Consider the following 19,328-nt stretch of genomic DNA (forward strand, 5'->3'; position numbering starts at 1 on the left):
TATTCAAGACTGAGATCGATAGATTTTTGGGCACTAATGAATCGAGGAATATGGGGTCGGAAGGTGGAGTTGGGATAGATCGGCCATGATCTTATTGAATGGTGGTGCAGGCTCAACGAGACCAAGCTCTACTTAACCACTTTATTTTTAAAAAAATCCCTTTCAGACAATTTAATGCAGGATGTTTTTGGTTTTGGTACAGAGTGACTTTTTTTCTGTGGAGCAGAATAACGTGCAATGTATTTTGGCCCACTTCCAGTGTTTAGACTTGGAGAACAATTGCAGTATACACCTGGTTCTGCACTCGAACACTTTGGCTTCCTAAAACTACTGCTAACTTTTTTTTTCCCCACAACCGAGTCAATTTTTTTGTCTTGTAACACTCCTGTGAAGCACTGGGATGTTTTACTATGTTAAAGGTGCTATATAAATATAAGTTGTTGTAGTGGTACAACACTTAACAGCTGTTTCTTTAGGCAGCTAAATTAATTCCTTGGGATTGCTGAGCATCATGTCTTGCGATAAAAAGAAAAAACATAGAAAATAAGTGCAGGAGTAGACCAATTGGCCCTTCGAGCCTGCACCACCATTCAATATGATCATGGCTGATCATTCACCTCCGTACCCCTTGATCCTTTTAGCCGTAAGGGCCATATCTAACTCCCTCTTAAATATATCCAATGAACTGGCATCAACAACAACTCTGCGGTAGGGAATTCCACAGGTTAGCAACTCTGGGTGAAGAAGTTTCTCCTCATCTCAGTCTTACATGCAAGTTCTATGGTAAGCCATTTATCATAGCTCAATGCACCAACTCTGGACGTCCCAAAGCGTCTTCCAGCCAATGAAGTACTTTTGATCTGTAGTCACTGCTGTAATGTAAGAAGCACAGCAAGCTCCCACAAACAGCAATGCGATAAATGCCTAGATGATTTGATTTTAGTGATGTTGGTTGAAGGATAAATATTGTCCAGGATATTCTTCATGGATTTTAGCAAGGCTTTTTTGACACGGTACCATATAGCAGATTGGTCAGGGTAATAAAATCCATGGGATCCAATGGAAATTGGGAAATTGGATCCAAAATTGGCTCAGTGGCAGAAAGCAAAGGGTAATGGTTGACGGTGTCTTTGTCGCTGGAGGGCTGTTTCCAGTGAGGTTCTGCTGTCTTGCCTTTTGTGGTATATATCAGTGATTTAGGCTTCAGTGTAGGGGGCACGATTAAGAAGTTTGCAGATGTTACAGAAATTGGCCGTGTGGTTGATGGTGAGGAAGAAAGCAAGATGGACTGGTCAGGTGGACAGAAGTGGCAAATGGAATTCAATATCCTTGTTAACCAAAGGAATTAAGGGATGTGGGCCGAGAGTTAGGTTGCAGATCAGCCAATATCTTATTGAATGTCAGAATGGGCTCGATGGTCTACTCCTGTTCCTATATAAGTGTGAGGTAATGCATTAGGGAATGCATAATGTTCAGGAAACTGAGAACTGTGGTGGAACAGAGGCACCTCGAAGTGCATGCCCAGATCCCTGAATGTAGCAGGACAGACAGATCAGGTGCTTAAAAAGGCATACAAGATACTTTCCTTTATTAACCGAGGCATAGAATACAAGAGCAGAGAGATTATGCTTGAATTGTATAAAACACTAGTTAGGCCACAGCTAGAGTATTGCATGCAGTTCTGGTCACCACATTACAGGAAATATGTGATTGCACTAGAGAGGGTACAGAGGAGATTTACAAGAATGTTGCCAGGACTGAAGAATTTTACATGGGAAAAATTGGATAGGCTGGGGTTGGTTCCTTTAGAACAGAGGAGGCTGAGGGGAGACTTCATTGAGGTGTATAAAATTGAGGTGCCTAGATAGTGAACAGAAAGGACCTATTTCCATTGGCAGAGAGGTCAATAACAAGGGGACATAGATTTAAAGTACTTGGTAGAAGGATTAGAGGGGAGTTGAGGAAAAATGTTTTCACCCAGTGGGTGGTGGGGGCCTGGCACTCACTGCTTGACAGGGTGGTAGAGGCAGAAACCCTCATAGCATTAAAAAAAATATACTTGCAGGTGCACTTGAAGTGTCGTAAGCTACAAGGCTACAGGAGCTGGAAAGTGGGATTAGGTTGGATAGCTCTTTGTCGGTCGGCGTGGGCACGATGGGCTGACTGGCCTCCTTCCCTGCTGTAAATTTCTATATGATGTGCTGTTCTATCGAAAAACTTGAGACATCTCTCTCTGGTTGAGCTGATAAATGCAAATAGTAGAAGGGGAGGGCTTTGATATGTAGCGAAAGCTCCTTGTGCAAGGGAGACTTTTGTTAGAAGCAGTTTCTGTTGAATTAGCTGAACCATTCCTCTTCACACTGCAGGACTGGTTAATGTCCTATCCAAGACTCTAAGTGTACCAAGCATCTGATCATCTCGTTTACGAGATTGAGGGATGTGGTAGGAGGGCTTATAGAATCGAATGGCCTTTTCCCATCTCTCCAAGTTCTTGTATGTTATAATGGAAGTCCGCCCAGTATGTTTAGTCACTTAACGGGAGGGACGATGATACACAGGCACTAGGTAGCCATAATTGCGTATAAATGTAAGCATTGTACAACTTTTGAAAACTCTAACCTTTTGAAAAATCAACATCACTAATAAACAGATTAGCTGGTTATTATCACATTACTGTTTGTGGGAGCTTGCTGTGCACAAATTGGCTGCTGTGTTTCCTACATTACAACAGTGACTACAATTCAAAGGTACTTCATTGGCTTATAAAGCGCTTTGGGGCATCCTGAGATCGTGAAAGATGTGATAGAAATGCAAGTCCTTTCGAGTCTCTTTTTAACTGGACAGATTTACTCTTCAATAACTGAGACTCAAACCATCTCAAAAACTTTGTATTATCCTTGCCTCATAAGAACTTGTGAGCGGTAGGCCATGTGGGCCCTGTGCTGCTACTCTGGCTGTCCATCTCATGTGTTGTTAAAGTTCATTGATCAGCAATTACAGAGCCGCAAAGCTCATCTTGTGACTTGCGAGGGCTGCGTTATGAAGGAACTTGAGTGAATCTTTAGCTTTGAAAGAAGGTGGCTGAGGTGAGAGTCTCCATGGAGGTAAATAAAGTAGTGAAGGGTACAGAAAAAGTAAATAGCGAGCATGACTTCAGCTTAAACCATGACACCAGGATGGGGACACACCAGTTCAAATGATGCATTTAAGGGGAAGCTAGGTAATTACATGCGGGAGAAAGGAAGAGAAGAGTGAGATGAGGTTGGGAGGAGGCTTGTGTGGAGCACAAACACCGACAGACCATTTGGGCCAAATGCCCTGTTTCTGTGCTGTAGACTCGATGTAACTAAGGCAAATTTTAGAACTGGTGCCGGGGAGAATGTCTTTATCCAGAGTGAGCACCGTGTGGACTGGATCTTGGATATTGTGGAGGGAGCTTGTACAACTGCTTGAGTGGTGCTATAAAGGGAGGGCTGTAGACTTTTCTTTTTGGACAGATGGGCTGATTGGCTATAGTTATCCCATGCAATTGTACTCAAAAGTAGGAGTGACAGAAATAAGGCCGAGGGGTTGTATCTCAGGCTGTTGAGCAAAGCAAAAGAGGAAATAGCAGAGGCTTTGACCATTTTCCAATCCTCTCTGTCTTCAGGTGTGGTGCCAGAGGACTGGAGAACTGCTAATGTGGTACCTTTTGTTCAAGAAGGGAGAAAGGGATAGACCGAGTAATTACAGGCCAGTCAGCCTAACCTCAGTGGGAGAAAAATTATTGGAAAAAGTCCTGAAGGACAGGATAAATCTTTACTTGGAAAGACCCGGATTAATCAAGGACAGTCAGCATGGATTTGCTAAGGGAAGGTCGTGTCTGACTAACTTGATTGAATTTTTCGAGGAGGTAACCAGGAGGGTCGATTAAGGCAAAGCGTATGATGTAGTGTATATGGATTTTAGCAAAGCTTTTGATAAGGTCACACATGGTAGACTGATCACAAAAGTAAAAGCCCAATGGAATCCAGGGCAAAGTGGCAAGTTGGATCCAAAATTGGCTCGGAGGCAGGAAGCAAAGGGTAATGGTTGATGGGTGTTTTTGTGACTGGAAGGATGTTTCCAGTGGGGTTCCACAGGGCTCAGTACTAGGTCCCTTGCTTTTTGTGGTATACATCAATGATCTAGACTTGAATATAGGGGGTATGATTAAGAAGTTTGCAGAAGATACTAAAATCGGCTGTGTGGTTGATAATGAAGAAGAAAGCTGCAGACTGCAGAAAAATATCAATCAGATGGTCAGAACAGTGGCAAATGGAATTTAATCCAGAGAAGTATGAGATAATGCATTTGGGGAGGGCTAACAAGACAAGGGAATACACATTGAATGGTAGGATATTGAGAAGTGTAGAGGAACAAAGGGACCTTGGAGTGCATGTCCACAGATCCCTGAAGGTAGCAGATAAGGTAGATAAGGTGGTTAAGAAAGCATGCGGAATGCTTGCCTTTATTGGCCAAGGGATAGAATACAAGAGCAGGGGTTTATGCTTGAACTGTATAAAACACTGGTTAGGCCACAGCTGGAGTACTGCGTGCAGTTCTGGTCACCAAATTGTGGAAGGACGTGATGGCACTGGAGAGGGTACAGAGGAGATTTACGAGGATGTTGCCAGGACTGGAGAATTTTGGCTGAGATTAGATAGGCAGGGTTTGTTTTCATTGGAACAGAGGAGGCTGAGGGGAGACCTAATTGAGGTGTATAAAATTATAAGAGGCCTAGATATAGTAGATAGAAAGGGCCTATTTTCCTTAGCAACGGGGTTAACAATTGGGGGGCATAAATTTAAAGTAATTGGTCGAAGGTTTGGAGGGGATTTGAGGGGAAATTTCTTCACGCAGAGGGTTGTGAGGGTCTGGAACTCACTGCCTGAAAGGGAGGTAGAGGCAGAAACCCTCACCACATTTGAAAAGTACTTGGATGCACACCTGAAGTGCTGTAACCTGCAGGGTTATAGACCTAGAGCTGGAAAGTGGGATTAGGCTGGATAGCTCTTATTGGCCGGCGCGGATACGATGGGCCGAAATGGCCTCCTTCTGTGCTGTAAACTTCTATGATTCTATGTGTTGACACAGGTGGCTGTTCCTGTAAAGCGTTTCCTGCAATGAATGGACATCAGGAATTCCTAGCTTGACATCAGTGACAATATCGTGTCCTGCCCTGCAGCTTTATTGGGCAAGACTGCACCTCGAGCGGGTTTCCATTGCCGTCTGAAACATAGAAACATAGAAAATAGGTGCAGGAGTAGGCCATTCGGCCCTTCTAGCCTGCACCGCCATTCAATGAGTTCATGGCTGAACATGCAACTTCAGTACCCCATTCCTGCTTTCTCGCCATACCCCTTGGCCGCTTTTGCTGGCTGTCACTTTGCCCAGTGTAATGCGGCGGTGGTTGGTGTTCATGCAGCACCTGTGGAGTGGTGGTGTCCAGTTTGGGCGGTGGCCATGGTTAAATTTGTAACCTGCCTGGAGTGTGGCACTAAGGAGCTCCCAGGTTCAATCCTGGTCTGTGAGTTAACTGGTCTCCGCTGGGGCAGCAATTGGGACGCTGCAGTTGGTTTCAGCATTCCTGGGGGCAGGGAGGAGCAAACTTATTTTTTCTTCCAACAATTCCTGCTCTTATTCGCCGATTACCTACTGAAACGTGCAAGTGGGTTGACATTGATGGAGGCCAAGATTGGACTTGGTCGCGATGCTTTCAAAATTCAAAGAGCCAGCTTTACCCCACACTGTCTCAACTCGTATATGAACCGTGCCTTTGGAGAAAGGTGCTGGAGGGTGGCCGGCATGTGTGGAATCGTACCCCAGCATGACCCGGCAATTCCCGGAGAATCAATGTGTAATCCAGGCAAAAGCATCGCATAAAGAGGCGGTGCCGTCATACATTACTGTTCGGCAATCTCTTTTTTTTTGCAGTCGCTTGGCAATGATGTAAACTTGCACCAAAACTGCATGCACAACTCTGCTCCCTGCCCAAACTGCAAGGATTTTCCAAGCACTTTACACAAATGCAGGGCCTCTTTAAAGGAGCGGTGCGTTCGTGTATGTGCATATATTTAATCTTTCCTTTTTAGATGGTACAGTTCAATTAATTTCATTTCATGCTCTTTTTGTCGTCCTGTCTGTGCCTCACGACACTTTGGATTGGGTGGTTTCGCTCTCCTGGCAGTGTGGTTGCTGAGAAACTGTTTTGTCTAGCACGGGAATTTCTTGAGTGAAAGGGAAGCAGATGTTGCGAGTTCAGACATTCACCAAATTCTTTTGTGCCCACAGAAGGGGATTCCGAATAGTCTGGGAGTATCTGGTACATTGAAGAATGCAGCTCATCCTTAGTAGTGGGGAAATAATGGGCTCCCAGAGAGGTGTAGGGCAGTAGCTGTAGTCATGTCAAACAGCGTGTCTAGTAGCTGATCCTCTGTCCCTGAACCGCAGAGAGCCAGGTTCGATCCGTGGTCTTTGCTGTGCTCGCTGACCTACATTGGCTCCCGGTCCGGCAACGCCTCGATTTTTAATAATTCTCATCCTTGTTTTCAAAGCCCTCCATGGCCTCGCCCCTCCCTATCTCTGTCACCTCCTACAACCCTCCAAGATCTCTGCGCATCTCTAATTCTGACATCGAGCGTATCTCTGATTTTAATCTCTCTGTCTCTACCTCCTCTGACGCTCCTTAAAACCTACCTCTTTGACGAGCTTTTGGTCATCTGCCCTAATTTCTTATGTGGCCTGGTGTCAGATTTTTTTGATTACACTCCTCTGAAGCGCCTTGGGATGTTTTGCTATGTTAAGGATGCTATATAAATGCAAGTTGTTGTTGTTCTCTTTACGGTCAGTTACAATTGTCTGCAGCAAGCCAAAAGGTGTATTGGCTCGGATTCCCATTCACCATACTCCTGGGAGAGCACAGGCTAGGCTTTGGTGCTTGACACTGCCAATTGTCTACTGCACTCTGCTGGGCTGGGTAGTCTGCATGCCCGACACGAGACTCCCAAAGCAAGTGCTCTACTCAGAACTCCTACACGGCAAGTGAGCCCCAGGTGGGCAGAGGAAATGTTACAAGGACACCCTCAAAGCCTCCTTGATAAAGTGCAACATTCCCATCGGCACCTGGAAGTCCCTGGCCAAAGACCGCCTTAAGTGGAGGAAGAGCATCCGAGAGGGCGCTGAGCACCTCGAGTCTCATTGCTGAGAACATGCAGAAATCAAGCGCAGGCAGCGGAAGGAGCGTGCGGCAAACCAGACTCCCCACCCACCCTTTCCTTCAATCACTGTCTGTCCCACCTGTTAGTGACTGTAATTCCCATATTGGACTGTACAGCCACCTGAACTCATTTTTAGAGTGGAAGCAAGTCTTCCTCGATTTCGAGGGACTGCCTGTGATGATGATGAGTCTGAAGGTGCTGTCTGCGTGGTGTCTGGGGCAGTAGTCTGCAGGTGATGTCTGTGGGGTGTCTGGGCTGATAGTCTGCAGGTGCTGTCTGTGGGGTATCTGGGACGGTAGTCTGCAGGTGGTGTCTGGGACGGTAGTCTGCAGGTGCTGTCTGTGGGGTATCTGGGACGGTAGTCTGCAGGTGCTGTCTGTGGGGTGTCTGGGTCGGTAGTCTGCAGGTGCTGTCTGTGGGGTGTCTGGGACAGTAGTCTGCAGGTGCTGTCTGGGACAGTAGTCTGCAGGTGCTGTCTGTGGGGTGTCTGGGACGGTAGTCTGCAGGTGCTGTCTGTGGTGTGTCTGGGCCGATAGTCTGCAGGTGCTGTCTGTGTGGTGTCTGGAACAGTAGTCTGCAGGTGCTGTCTGTGAGATGTCTGGGCCGATAGTCTCCGGCACTCCGGTGAAGTACCAGTGGGTGACAGCTGCCCAAGGAACTGAATCCCAGTGAAGGGGTTGATGCTTTCAGGAAAGTAAAGCTGAAGCAAATTGAAGCCCCTCTTTGAAGTCCTTGATGAGCGAACTACTTTGAAAGAAATCCTATTATATCTGATTTATTTTGAATACAAAGTATATTAAAAAGTAAGAAAGAACTTGCATATATATATAGTAGTGCCTTAATGAGCTCTGGATGTCCCAAAGTGCTTTGCAGGCAATGACATATTATTTGACGTGTAGTCACAGTTGTAATGTAGGAAACGGGGCAACAATATACACACAGTAAGATCTCACAAACAGCTCTGTTCTGGTGATGTTGGTCGTGATGGCAGACAAAGTCAAGACTGGTCTACACTGTAATACGTGGTCACGTGGGCTGCCTAGCATTCACTGTCTAGGCCCATGCATAAAACAATGGCCACTGACACAAGGGTCTAGACAGGGCTACTTGAAACTTCAGAAAAGGCCATTAAATATGTTCCTTTCACAGACCCTGTACTAACCAACCTATCACATACTTTACCCTCTCCATGTAATCTCCTGAGAGAAAGTCCTGTATAAATGCACCCTGTGCACCAAAGATAATTGAGTAAAACCCCAAAATATTCATCGGAAAATATGAACACGAGTAGGCCATTAAGCTTCTCGAGCCTGTTCTGCCTTTCAGTGAGATCATAGCTGATCTATATCTTAACTCCACATACCCGCCTTGGTTCTGTAATCCTTAATACCCTTGTCTAGCAAAAATCGATCAATCTCAGTTCTGAAATTTTCAATTGAACCCCCCTCCGCCCCCAGCCTCAAAAGCTTTTTGGGGCGATAGAAACATAGAAATTAGGTGCAGGAACAGGCCATTCAGCCCTTCGAGCCTGCGCCATCATTCACTATGATCATGGCTGATCATTCAACCTCAGTACCCCTTTCCTGCTTTCTCTCCATACCCCTTGATCCCTTTGGCCGTAAGGGCCATATCTAACTCCCTTTTGAATATATCTAACGAGCTGGCCTCAACAACTCTCTGCAGTAGAGAATTCCACAAGTTAACTACTGCCTGAGTGAAGAAGTTTCTCCTCATCTCGGTTCTGAATGGCTTACCCATTATTCTTAGACTGTGACCCCTGGTTCTGTAACTCCCCAGCAACGGGAAGATTCTTCCTGCCTCTAACCTGTCCAATCCCGTCAGAATTTTATATTTTTCATTCTTCTAAACTCCAGTGGATACCAGCCCAGTTGATCCAGTGTCGTCTCATATGTTAGTCCTGCCATCCTGGGAATCAATCTGGTGAACCTTCGCTGTATTACCTCAATAGCAAGAACGTCCTTCCTCAGATTAAGAGACCAAAACTGAACACACTATTCCAGTTGTGGCCTCACCAAGGCTCTGTACAACTGCAGTAAGACCTCCCTGCTCCTATACTCAAATCCCCTAGCTATAAGGCCAATATGCCATTTGCTGCATTCACCGCCTGCTGTACCTGCATGCCAAACTTCAATGACTGATGTACCATGACACCCAGGTTTCGTTGCACTTCCCCTTTTCCTAATCTGTCACCATTCAGATAATATTCTGTCTTCCTGTTTTTGCCCCCAAAGTGGATAACCTCACATTTATCCACATTATACTGCATCTGCCATGCATTTGCCCACTCACCTAATCTGTCCAAGTCACCCTGCAGCCTCTTGGCATCCTCCTCACAGCTCACACCACCACCCAGCTTAGTGTCATCTGCAAACTTGGAGATATATTCAATTCCTTCATCTAAATAATTGATGTAAATAGGAATGTAAATAGCTGGGGTCCCAGTACTGAACCCTGCGGCACCCCACTGGTCACTGCCTGCCATTCTGAAAAGGACCCGTTTATTCCGACTCTCTGCTTCCTGTCTGCCAACCAGTTCTCTACCAATGTCAATACATTGCCCCCAATACCATGTGCTTTAATTTTGCACACTAATCTCTTGTGTGGGACCTTGTCAAAAAGCCTTTTGAAAGTCCAAATACACCACATCCACTGGTTTCCCTTGTCCACTCTACCAGTTACATCCTCAAAACATTCTAGAAGATTTGTCAAGCATGATTTCCCTTTCATAAATCCATGCTGACTTGGACCGATCCTGTCACTGCTTTCCAAATGCGCTGCTATTTCATCTTTAATAATCGATTCCAACATTTTCCCCATCACTGATGTCAGGCTAACCGGTCTATAATTCTGTTTTCTCTCTCCCTCCTTTTTAAAAAAAAGTGGTGTTACATTAGCTACCCTCCAGTCCATAGGAACTGATCCAGAGTCAATAGAATATTGGAAAATGATCACCAATGCATCCACTATTTCTAGGGCCACTTCCTTAAATATTTTGGGATACAGCCTATCAGGTCCTGGGGATTTATCGGCCTTCAATCCCATCAATTTCCCTAACACAATTTTTTGACACATAACGATTTCCATCAGTTCCTCTTTCGCTAGACCCTTGAACCCCTAGTTTTTGTGTCTTCCTTAGTGAAAACAGATCCAAAGTATTTGTTCAATTGGTCTGCCATTTCTTTGTTCCCCATTATAAATTCACCTGATTCTGACTGCAAAGGACCTACGTTGGTCTTCACTAATCTTTTTCTCTTCACATATCTATCGAAGCTTTTGCAGTCAGTTTTTATGTTCCCTGCAAGCTTCCTCTCATACTTTATTTCCCCCCTCCTAATTAGACCCTTTGTCTTCCTCTGCTGAATTCTAAATTTCTCCCAGTCCTCAGGTTTGCTGCTTTTTCTGGCCAGTTTATATGCCTCTTCATTGGATTTAACACTTTCCCTAATTTCCCTTGTTAGCCACGGTTGAGCTACCTTCCCCGTTTTATTTTTACTCCAGGCAGGGATGTACAATTGTTGAAGTTCATCCATGTGATCTATAAATGTCTGCCATTGCCTAGCCACTGTCAACCCTTTAAGTATCATTTGGCAGTCTATCCTAGCCAATTCACATCTCATACCATCGAAGTTACCTTTCCTTAAGTTCAGGACCCTAGTCTCTGAATTAACTGTGTCACACTCCATCTTGATAAAGAATTCTACCATATTATGGTCACTCTTCCCCAGGTGGCCTCGCACAACAAGATTGCTAATTAGTCCTCTCTCCTTACACATCACTCAGTCTAGAATGGCCAGCTCTCTAGTTGGTTCCTCGACATGGTCTAGAAAGCCATCCCTAATACACTCCAGGAAATCCTCCTCCACCGCATTGCTACCAGTTTGGTTAGCTCAATCTATATGTAGATTAAAGTCGCCCATGATAACTGCTGTACCTTTATTGCACGCATCCCTAATTTCTTGTTTGATGCTGTCCCCCACCTCACTACTACTATTTGGTGGTCTGTACACAACTCCCGCAAGCGTTTTCTGCCCTTTGGTATTCCGCAGGTCTACCCATACAGATTCCACATCATCCAATCTAATGTTCTTTCTTACTATTGCGTTAATTTCCTCTTTAACCAGCAACGCTTCCCCACCTCCTTTTCCTTTCTGTCTATCCTTCCTGAATGCTGAATACCCCTGGATGTTGAGTTCACAGCCTTGGTCACCCTGGAACCATGTCTCCGTAATCCCAATTATATCATAATCGTTAATAGCTACCTGCGTAGTTAATTCATCCACCTTATTACGAAGACTCCTCGCATTGAGGCACAGAGCCTTCAGGCTTGTCTTTTTAACACACTTTGCCCCTTTTAGAATTTTGGTGTAATGTGGTCCTTTTTTGTTTTTTGCCTTGGGTTTCTCTGCCCTCCACTTTTCCCATTCTCCTTTCTATCTATTGCTTCTGTCCCCATTTTATTTCCCTCTATCTCCCTGCATAGGTTCCCATCCTCCTGTATATTAGTTTAACCCCTCCCCAACAGCACTAGCAAACACTCTCCCTAGGACATTGGTTCTGGTCCTGCCCAGGTGCAGACCGTCCGGTTTGTACTGGTCCCACCTACCCCAGAACCAGTTCCAATGTCCCAGAAATTTGAATCCCCTCCTCTTGCACTACTCCTCAAGCCACGTATTCATCTGAGCTATCCTGCGATTCCTACTCTGACTAGCACGTGGCACTGGTAGCAATCCTGAGATTACTACATTTTGAGGTCCAATTTTTAATTTAACTCCTAGCTCCCTAAATTCAGTTGTAGGACCTCATCCCACTTTTTACCGATATCGTTGTACCTATATGCACCATGACAACTGACTGTTCACCCTCCCCCTCCAGAATGCCCTGCAGCCGCTCCGAGACATCCTTGACCCTTGCACCAGGGAGGCAACATACCATCCTGGAGTCTCGGTTGTGAACGCAGATAGTTCCAAATTTCCACTAATCTTTGTGTGAGGAATGGCAGAGAATGGAATGGATTAGATAGATTAAATGGATAATGGATTCAAGACTTTGAATTTCCAGTAACTAAACAGAAATATTCATCAATTGTTTGCTTAAGAGGGGTGGACTAGTAACATAGAAGCATAGAAAATAGGTGCAGGAGTAGGCCATTCGGCCCTTCGAGCCTGCACCACCATTCAATAAGATCGTGGCTGATCATTCCCTCAGTACCCCTTTCCTGCTTTCTCTCCATACCCTTTAATCCCCTTAGCCATAAGAGCCATGTCTAACTCTCTCTTGAATATATCCAATGAAATGGCATCAACAACTCTCTGCGGCAGGGAATTCCACAGGTTAACAACTTTCTGAGTGAAGAAGTTTCTCCTTCGTGTTTTTGCCCCTAAAATGGATAACCTCACATTTATCCACATTATACTGCATCTGCCATGCATTTGCCCACTCACCTAACCTGTCCAAGTCACTCTGCAGCCTCCCAGCTCACACCGCCACCCAATTTAGTGTCATCCGCAAACTTGGAGATATTACACTGAATTCCTCCATCTAAATCGTTAATATATATTGTAAAGTGACGAGGTGCTAATGGTATTACTAAACTGGACTGATGCAGGGGTCTTCTGGCAGTATAACGTGGCTGATTCCAATCCTGTTCACAAATACAATTATTTCAGTGACTGGAAAATCTTAATTTTAATGTTTTAAAACTTCAGCTCATTCCCAGTAAACTAACGACCGCTCTTTTCCATTTGCAGGCTCTTCAGCGAAGGCTCTTGTGAGTTTAAAAGGTAAGATTGTTTGATTTTTGTATTTCTAATTGCAAAGATATTCTCTCCACCCCGCCATTTCAGGTTATCAGTGAACATTCCCAGGCTGCGTACAGGGCAACTATACGCAGAGTAAAGCTCCCTCTGTTCTGCATAAACGGTGTGTCTCGGTCCCCAACCTGAATGGAGCATTTGTGCCAATTTTTCCTTATGGCCCACTCTAGCCGTCCTTTGGCCTGTTGACTGAGATTGCCAATGAGTACCGAATTAGGGCCGGTTTTTGTAGGCCTTGGCGCCTGGGGAACTGGGTTGAGAGTGCCAAGACCCATTCCGCCTTCGACTCTTCCAGTCAAGAGGAGATGTCTCGTGCCATTAGTTTGGGCTGGATTTGAGCCATGGCTTCCAAGTTCAAAGGCCAGTGTACCACTCTGTTTCTTGTCGTCCTCCTCCACCTTCCCGAAAGACTAGCATTTCTGTCGGAAATATATGGAGGTGCATTTATCGCACAGAGCTGACTGACGTCAGTCTCTGGGTGATTTCTGAGCATTTTTTTACTTCCACCCCTCCAAGAGCAGAGCCCAGACCTGAATCGTTCAAACAGCGACTGTTGCCTCGTGCCTGAAATGAATCTTCGTCAGACAAAGGCTCTGTGGTTAGCCACGATCTTTGGTGACTGGAAGTCAAGCCAGGAACCACTTCAACAATAATGGCACTGCTTATAATTCTGATTCCAGGAGCCAGGTGTTTGCAGTGCAAAACCCAGCTCCCTTATCCCAGTGCCACACTCCCAGGGCCCACGAGAAACTGGACCCCTAAGTCTGCCACCGGGATGAGGGAGACAGATTGAGCAAGCGAGCCGGCTCAAGAGTCGCCAGCCTCTTGGAAGCTGATCAAAATCCGTGCCATTTACGAAATTGGCTTTCGTTTTGTTCCTCCATGACATTCAGGATTGTGACTGGTAAATTAGACCCCATCTGGAGAACTGCATTCAGGTCTGGGTATCACATCTCGGGGAGAGTGTATTGGCCTTGGAGGAGGTGCAGTGCAGATTCACGAGAATGATAACGGGGTTAAAAGATTACATTTATGAGGCACATTTATTGATTAGGCACTTTACAGCCGTCTGGACTCAACAAAGAGGTCAACAATTTCTTCTCATAACCTTGGCTCCTATTTTTTCCGATGGAATCTGTTGATGATTCTGCCATTCCCATTTACACCATGCAGGGCTCAATTTTCCCCAATGCCATTTTTTGGCATGTTGCAAGAGTTACGCCTTTTTTTTTTGGCCCCGATTACTCCAAAAATAGAACTTGCAAGTTTCCCCATTCTATTTTTTAAAATTCGCGCCACGCAGCCTGTCCTTGAGCTTCGGGGGGGTGGAGCCTAATGTCTGCACCGAAAAAACAATACCCCCCCCCCCCCACCCTTCTGAACATGCGAGGGGGAAAAAACAACTTTTTTTACGTGACTGGTATGGGTGCGCATGCCCAATACACCTCCCGGTCTGCATTCGGCCATTTTTAAAGAGCCAGTTGTGTGTGAGAACTTTAATTCTCAGTGGAAAAATCGGAGCTGCAATACAATATGCAACGCGGCTCAAGGACCAAGAATTTCTCACAGGACTAGGTGGGAGGCACTATTTACTGTAATTGAAGCCAGATGGTACGAGCTGGACACCGGCAGAGGTCACAAGTTTCACCAAAAGAAATGAAGAAACGCTGGAACCAACTTGCAGAAGATTACTGTGCACTGGTGACCACCCCGAGGTCTGGAGGCCAGTGCAAAAAGGTGTGGCAGGACCTTTCTCAAGTAGTTAGTGTAAGTAATATTTTCATTTATTCACTGGAATTGCAATTGTAAATGTGACCATCTGTATGTTCCACCCAGTAGAAAGACATCCCCTCTTAAAAAGTTATATTTTCATCTTTCCGAGGAAGGTGGCCCACAACAAAAGGGAAAGAACTCGAACAGGAGGAGGCCCGGCAAATCTGCACCCACTGACACCCTTGGAAGAGAGGATCGCTGCTTTGATGGGTCCTGCCTGGAAAAAAGCAACCACCACTGCACAAGCTGGGCCCACACTCGAGGGACAGGGTAAGTCCTGAAAATTCCACAGTCTGGCTTTGCTAAATGTTAAGTACTGCGTGGGCTAACCATGCTTCGGTTCATGGGGATGTCTCCGTCAGCTACACTTCGGTTGATGCAATGTGCTATCATTCATCGTGGTCCTTCAAATCAGCCTGCTGCCTGCGCTGTGTGAGCCTACTCATATCACCCACCCTGCCCCCTCCTCTGCTGCTAACCATTTGTCTGTTGTGTTATATTTTGCAGAACTTGAGACCAATCCTGACGAGGCTGAAGCCGATTCAGACGCGGACGAGCATGAAGAGCAGAAAATCTTCCATTCCCACCTTCCAGACCAAGAGCATGGGGGTGGGGGGGAGGTGATGGTTGAAGCCCCCACTCTTGTACTCACTCTGGAGGAGGTGCAGGTGCGTCCATTGAGGTGCCAGCCCCTTTCCTGAGTGGTACGAGTGTTGGGACATTCCATGGTTTCTCACAGTCTGAGGCTGCGGGTCCCAGTGGGATGCAGTGAGCCACACCCAGGGCGAGGAGGGGAAGGAGAGCTTGACAGCGCTCTCCTGAAGCGCACGATCTAACAGATGTGGTTCAGATGATGGCAGAATGTGGAGAGCATTGACCTTACACGATCACTCCTGGATACCATCAGTGGGGTGGCTGATGAGGTATCGAGACTGTCGGGAGAAGTAACAATACTCTCTCGAGAAATGGGAACACTGTCCGGGCACATGAGGGAGGGAATGTCGCAGGCAGCGGATACACTGTCGGTGAACATGAGGGAGGAAATGTCACAGGTAGCTGATACACTGTCAGTGAACATGAGTGAGGGAATGTCGGAGTTTGCTGCTACAATAAGTTAACACGCCCAGACATCGCGGCCACTGACACAATCAACTGCCACTCCCACTCCAATCCCCAGACCAGCCGCTGAAGATCCCCAAGCTGGGCCTTCCACATTACCGCCTGCACACGCTCCCCACCAAGAAATGTGCGCATTATCCGAGATGCTCAAAAGAATAAGCTTGGTACCAACCCGAGAAACGCTGTGCCACTGCCTGCGGGCAGGGTGGAGTCACCAAGACCAAGCACAACGGGTGGTCTTAGAATAAGGTGGAGGAGAGATAGGTGCAACTTTTCTTTGCTGTTGTTATTGTTACTGTTGTAACTATTCTCAAATTAAACGTTTTTTGTGAGTGATGTAAATTTACAAGTTTAAAAAGTTTGCAGGTGATCTTAACTGAAAACTTTAAAGTTTGATACAAGATTATTTTTAAGTACAAACAAGTGTTAAACTTTTGAATAAAATATATTTAAAATTATAACTGAATCATTTCCGTTACTTGTTCCATTATTATACAACTTTTTGAACTAAAGGATAATTATTTCCATTATTTGTTCCATTAACACAACACATTATGGAACAGGTCCAAACAGTAAACATGGTCCATTTGGAATAGTTGCCGCTGAGCCTTCAGGCATCAAAGCGTTCACGGATGAGCTGCTGGCGCAAGGCTCGAGCAATCGTTACAGGGTCACGACGGCCCGTCCTCCTCTGCTGTCGTGCTCCAGGTTCAGGTAGTTGCATGGCTTCCTCCTCGTCGTCCTCCTCCTCCTCATCTGCATGTTCCACCTCATCATCAGCCACTCTCACCTCAGGTGGGTCTTCTACTACCATAAGAACATAAGTAATAGGAGCAGGAGTAGGCCATACGGCCCCTCGAGCCTGCTCCGCCATTCAATAAAATCATGGCTGATCTGATCATGGACTCAGCTCCACTTCCCTGCCCGCTCCCCATAACCCCTTATCGCTTAAGAAACTATCTATTTCTGTCTTAAATTTATTTAATGTCCCAGCTTCCACAGCTCTCTGAGGTAGCGAATTCCACAGATTTACAACCCTCAGAAAATAAATTTCTCCTCATCTCAGTTCTAAATGGGTGGCCCTTTATTCTAAGATCATGCCCTCTAATTCTAGTCTCCCCCATCAGTGGAAACATCTCTGCATCCACCTTGTCAAGCCCCCTCATAATCTTATACGTTTCGATAAGATCACCTCTCATTCTTCTGAATTCCAATGAGTAGAGGCCCAACCTACTCAACCTTTCCTCATAAGTCAATCCCCTCATCTCCAGAATCAACCTAGTGAACGTTCTCTGAACTGCCTCCAAAGCAAGTATATCCTTTCGTAAATATGGAAACCTAAACTGCACGCAGTATTCCAGGTGTGGCCTCACCAATACCTTGTATAGCTGTAACAAGACTTCCCTGCTTTTATACTCCATCCCCTGTGCATTAAAGGCCAAGATTCCATTGGCCTTCCTGATCACTTGCTGTACCTGCATACATACCCCCGGGTCCCGCTGTACTGCAGTACTTTGCAATCTTTCTCCATTTAAATAATAACTTGCTCTTTGATTTTTTTTCTGCCAAAGTGCATGACGTCACACTTTCCAACACTATACTCCAACTGCCAAATTTGTGCCTATTCACTTAGCCTATCTATGTCCTTTTGCAGCATTTTTATGTCCTCCTCACACATTGCTTTTCCTCCCATCTTCGTATCATCAGCAAACTTGGCTACGTTACACTCGGTCACTTCTTCCAAATCGTTAATATAGATTGTAAGTAGTTGGGGTCCCAGCACTGATCCCTGCGGCACCCCACTCGTTACTGATTACCAACTAGAGAATGAACCATTTATCCCGACTCTCTGTTCTCAGTTAGCCAATCCTCTATCCATGCTAATATATTACCCCCAACCCCGTGAACTTTTATCTTGTGCAGTAACCTTTTGTGTGGCACCTTGTCAAATGCCTTCTGGAAGTCCAAATACACATCCACTGGTTCCCCTTTACCCACCCTGTTCGTTACATCCTCAAGAATTTGTTAAACATGACTTCCCCTTCATAAATCCATGCTAACTCTGCCTGACCGAATTTTGATTTTCCAAATGTCCATTTACTGCTTCTTTAAGAATGGACTCCAACATTTTCCCAACCACAGATGTTAGGCTAACTGGTCTATAGTTTCCTGCTGTTAGTCTGCTTCCTTTTTTGAATAGGGGCATTACATTTGCAGTTTTCCAATCTGCTGGGACCTCTCTAGAATCCAGGGAATTTTGGTAAATTACAACCAATGCATCCACAATCTGTGCCGCTACTTCTCAAGACCCTAGGATGCAAGCCATCAGGTCCAGGGGATTTATCTGCCTTTAGTCCCATTATCTTACTGAGTACCTCCTCCTTAGTGATTGTTATTGTGTTAAGTTCCTCCCCCTCCATAGCCCCTTGACTATCCACTGTTGGAATATTGTTAGTGTCCTCTACCATAAAAACTGATACAAAATACTTGTTTAGAGTTTCTGCCAGCTGCTGCTGCCTCATGATGGCTAAGGCAGGCAGCATACAACAGTGAGTCTACCGACAATCTCAGGAGTATTGCAAGAAGCCTCTGGAGAATGGTCCAGGCATCGGAAACGCTGCTTCAAGATGACAATGGTCCTCTATTATGCTGCACATCGCAATGTGCGACATGTTGCATTCCGGGTCAGCTTCTGTCCCGGTTACACGTAGGGGCGTCATGAGCCAGTTGGCAAGGCCGTACCCTTTGTCTCCCAGCAGCCAGCTCTGCCCTTCTGGCTGCATGAAATATAAAAACAGATAGTAAGAGTTTCTACAGGTACATAAAAAGGAAAAGAGTGGCTAAAGTAAATATTGGTTCTCTGGAGGATGAGGTTGTGGAATTAATAATGGAGAACAGGGAAATGACAGACGTTGAAGAAATATTTTGTATCGGTCTTCACGTAGAAGACACTAAGAACATCCCAATAGTGGATAATCAAGGGGCTTATAGGGAGGAAGGAACTTAATACAATCATTATCACAAATGAAGTAGTACTAGGTAAAATAATGGGACTAAAGGTGGACAAGTCCCCTAGACCTGATGGCTTACATCCTAAGGTCTTAAGAGAAATGGCTGCAGAGATTGTGGATGCATTGGTTGTAATCTACCAAAATTCCTTGGATTCTGGGGTGGTCCCAGCAGATTGGAAAAACGCAAATGTAACGCCCCTATTTAAAAAAGCAGGAAACTATAGACCAGTTAGCCTAACATCTGTCGTTGGGAAATGCTAGAGTCTATTATTAAGGAAGCAGTAGCATTTGGAAAAGTATGATTCAATCAAGCAGAGTCAGCATGGTTTTATGAAAGGGAAATCATGTTTGAC

The 19,328-nt window shown here is 45.5% G+C and overlaps 1 protein-coding gene across 1 annotated transcript in view; it reads left to right on the forward strand.

Moving 5' to 3' along the window:
• lin9 (lin-9 DREAM MuvB core complex component) overlaps positions 1 to 19,328 on the forward strand; it is a 203,110-nt gene that overhangs the window by 50,762 nt on the left and 133,020 nt on the right. The window contains exon 2 of the mRNA XM_070884578.1: positions 13,007 to 13,039. Coding sequence (XP_070740679.1) covers positions 13,007 to 13,039 — 33 coding nt within the window. The remainder of the gene's footprint in view (positions 1 to 13,006; positions 13,040 to 19,328) is intronic.

Source organism: Pristiophorus japonicus, chromosome 7, assembly GCF_044704955.1.
Source record: "Pristiophorus japonicus isolate sPriJap1 chromosome 7, sPriJap1.hap1, whole genome shotgun sequence".
NCBI classification, from domain to species: domain Eukaryota; kingdom Metazoa; phylum Chordata; class Chondrichthyes; family Pristiophoridae; genus Pristiophorus; species Pristiophorus japonicus.